Here is a 3,680-nt window from a genome sequence, read left to right as displayed (position 1 = left end):
TATATTCTATTTTGTGACTACATTTCTATCAAACTCAGTTTAGTCCTTTCTTTTCAATCTGCTTTCACAGCTGGCTGGCAGAACAACATTTCTAGTTGAAAGTGTTGAATATGTGTCTAATGCCATTATACAATGGCAATTTCCAATATTTGCCAAATAAAAATGAATTATAATTAGTGTGATGTGTGGTTCTATTCAATTGTGATTCATAATAGACTTGATCATATTACAGTTTTCTTTCTACAATCCATTCCTCACCAAGGCATCTTGGGTTTTTTGGAAAACCAAAAACCAAATATGAAATTTAACAGTCACCTCTTCATCAAATTAAAAACTGTTTTAAACTGTTAAAAAAACACTGGAGACCTCAGGGGATATATACCAAGTTAGATTTAAATTTCTGTATGTTCAATTGTTGTGAGTTAAATTCCTAGAAAGATCGCCAATGGCCATGGGTCATATACAAGAGATCACACTAAATATGATCCATTGGAAAAGTAAGTAGAAACCCACTCCCATGAAAGAGAGTAAATAAACATTCACAATCAGTGTAAACAGTCACTACAGAATGTGAACCCCCACCCCAGGCTAGAAGGTATCCAACAAAATAGCAAATGACAACGACATGTAGCATTGGTGCTCATCATGTGGGTGGATTAAGGCACATGACACATTGGTTTGATGTTAAAAAGGTATATAGGATTCAGAATCATAAACCAAGTATGCCTAATATTGTCACAATAGAAATATCAATACTGAACACTGGCATTCTATAAATCAGCACTCTGAAACAAATACAATGGTATTTTTCTTTCAAAAATTATAGTCAGCTAGTGACATACTTGGAGATAAAGGTGAAAAAAAAATCCCACGTTCAATGAATGCAGAATGTATTTATGTGTATACCAGTATTAGAAAATCAAACAGGGAAATACATGTGAACATTTCAATGCAACATCTAGCAATCTTTGGGAAGAATCCTCCCATTTTGTCAAACCAGAGATTATAAGAATCAAAGGCTTTCTGACTAATAAAGACTTGAATATAGTTTCAAAATTTATACTTGGATGTTGATAAGAAGCTACCTAAAATGCTTTGGAGTTTGTTGCTGTTTTACAAGCAATGGTATCCCATGAAATACTGTTTCTGAAATACTGAAGAAAACTTAGTAACAAAGTTAGAAACTGGCAAACAAGTTAATCCTCCTTCTCCAGAAAAACGTTGCAACATCCAAAAATGTTTTCTAATGAAAAACCCATAGAATCAAAACACCACACACACAACTAGAGAAAGCAATTGTTTCAGTACCCAGTCAACTTCCTCTGAAAAACAATGTAACAAAATATTTCAATGCAACACTGAGTTTTCTGAAATTAGAGAGAGAAAAAAAACAATGTTTACTCTCAAAAACTCCATCCAGTCACTGTGAAGCTTAAGAAAACAACAGATTTCAGAATCATAATTGCAGGATCTTGATATTCTAAAATGCATGTTTTATTTTTGCATGCTCTCAGAGAGCATTTTAGTTTGAAAAAATGTCACTAAATTTTTCTAACTAGGGAACACCAATGATTAAACCAAAACAAATAGCATGTTAACATTCCAGATTAGTACACAAATTAGGCTTTAGCTTTTTTGTGAACTTTTCTATAAAAATAAGTAGGTCGACATTTGTGATCCAGTTTTTAAGAATCTGAAGTTTAAATTCCCAGAAACCGTTAGCTCGCAACCTCTTCTTAAAACTAGTATATTCAGGATGAGTTGCAACAACTCATTTGGCCAGAAGGGATAAGAAAATTACAGCACACCACAGTTGAGCATCCAATTGGGAGAGCTGGCTGACATTATTCTTTTCAGATGATTAAATCATATTTTATGATTACTCTGAAGTAATATGCTGCTTATATGTAGTGTATTCATTCCAGAATGTAGCAACTCTTTCTACCTTTGCACACCCGCTTTTCCCCAATCAGAACATCCCCGTTATTTGTGCAATTGAACTGTGTCGCGGACGTGGTAACAAAAAGAACAGGCGATAGAGCATTCAAAACGGGAAACGGGGTGTGTGTGTTTGTAGGTGCGAGACAGAGAACACCCACTAACATCTATAGTAGGTTCAGTTCTAGATTGTTTTGCAAAGCGATTAAAATGTACACAGGCACCATTCTCCTGACACGTAGTACATTTATTGCTCTCCCCTTCATTTACAAGGAAGTAAACGAGGCACCCTGTCAATATGTTACTGGGGGTGTGTGTGTGTGAGTTGCTTAGAGTTCCTATCCAGCCTCCCCGTCCACCCCACAAAAGCAGCCTTGCCCTCCACTCCTTCGCCTTTTGCCCAGCGGTCAGCCTAGAGCTCCCGTTTCCCCAAAAGAACCCCCCCCAAAGCGCAAACTGGCGTCGGCGGATAACTGGACCTCCGCCTCCACCTCCGGCCCACGCCCGGTCCGGCTAAGAAGGCAGCGGGTCTCCGCGGAGGAAGAAGCCTCTCCTTCCTCCGGCGCTGGCTTCCTTTCCCTCCGCTTCCCCCCGTTGCACGGCGCCCGATACGATACTGAAAACGCGCCTCGACTCACGCAGGGACGAAAGGACCGCCAGCAGCAGCAGCAGCGCCGGGAAGGAGGCCGTGGGCGCCGCGCCCTGCCGCGAACCGCCGCTCCCCGAAAACGCCGCTGCCATTTTCCTGCTTCCACCGCCTTTTCTTCCCATTGTTAAAAACCCCGCTCATGGTTGGAGAGGGGTGGGAAAGCCGAGGGGAGCTACCGCGCGCCCATTGAGCTGTGCCTCTGTCAATCACGCACACCTCCCGAATCCCACGTCTCCTTTTCACGAGGCTCTGCCTCTGGCTTCCCCTGGCGAAAAGCGGTTGGAAGTTCCAGCTGCCACTCTCCCTTGCAGGCTTTATTAGAAAAGCACCGCCCCACCCTGGTTGGGGGCTGACACGTGATAAGGAGCGATTTGGGCGCTTTTTGTAGCCTTCTCAAATATTGCGGCAGGATTCGCTTTCTGCCCGGTTTTTGTTTTTTTTTAAATCTGGCAGTGGATCAAGTGGAAGTCTCCCTAACATGATAGAGACACAGAGAGAGAGAGAGCCAGGAGGGGAAGAGGAGGAGGAAGCCGTGGTTTTACAAAAAAGGAGAGCTTCCACCTTTTCCCCCCCTCCTTTTTTATTAACCTCTGTGTGTGTATGTGTGTGTGAGAGAGAGGGAAACTTACAAAAGGGATATCTCTCTCACACGAACGCGCGCACATACACGTGCTCATCTCACACACACACATATACACACACACAGGAAGGTGGTGTGCAGGCAGGCGAGAGAGCAAATTTGCAGATTAGCTTTGTGGTCTATTCTTGCCTCCTTCCCTCCCTAAAATCCAGGCAATAATAGAACACTTTGGATTGAATGGCAAGTTAAGAGAAATTGGTGTGAGTTGAAATTAAAAGGCCGAGTCAACTCCCCCCCCCCAATTATTTTGTTAAAGACAAAAATACTTCCCTTCATCTGCTCTTTTATAATTTAATCCAGCCTTACCCAAACTAATATATTTTGGGTGTCATGAACCACAGTTCCCATCATCCTGTGGCTATGCTGGCTAGAAATGCAATGCCTTATTTTCTCTGCAGTATGCGCCTAGGAGGCAGTAGGTCTGTGGGATTTAGATGTATTTAAACATTTGTT

General features: G+C 41.9%; 1 protein-coding gene across 1 annotated transcript in view; it reads right to left on the bottom strand.

Annotated features, from left to right (window-relative positions):
- The window catches only part of LOC107298057 (myelin protein zero-like protein 1), a gene marked incomplete at its 3' end in the record, with an annotated part of 10,121 nt that extends 7,442 nt beyond the window's left edge, over positions 1–2,679 (bottom strand). Inside the window, exon 1 of the mRNA XM_015827418.2 lies at positions 2,577–2,679. Coding sequence (XP_015682904.2) covers positions 2,577–2,679 — 103 coding nt within the window. The remainder of the gene's footprint in view (positions 1–2,576) is intronic.
- Between the last annotated feature and the right edge of the window lie 1,001 nt (positions 2,680–3,680).

Source organism: Protobothrops mucrosquamatus, unplaced genomic scaffold (assembly GCF_001527695.2).
Source record: "Protobothrops mucrosquamatus isolate PMUCROS unplaced genomic scaffold, P.Mucros_1.0 scaffold3680, whole genome shotgun sequence".
Classification (NCBI taxonomy): Eukaryota; Metazoa; Chordata; class Lepidosauria; order Squamata; family Viperidae; genus Protobothrops; species Protobothrops mucrosquamatus.
Note: the sequence above shows the minus strand (reverse complement) of the source record. Positions and strands in the feature narration are given on the sequence as shown.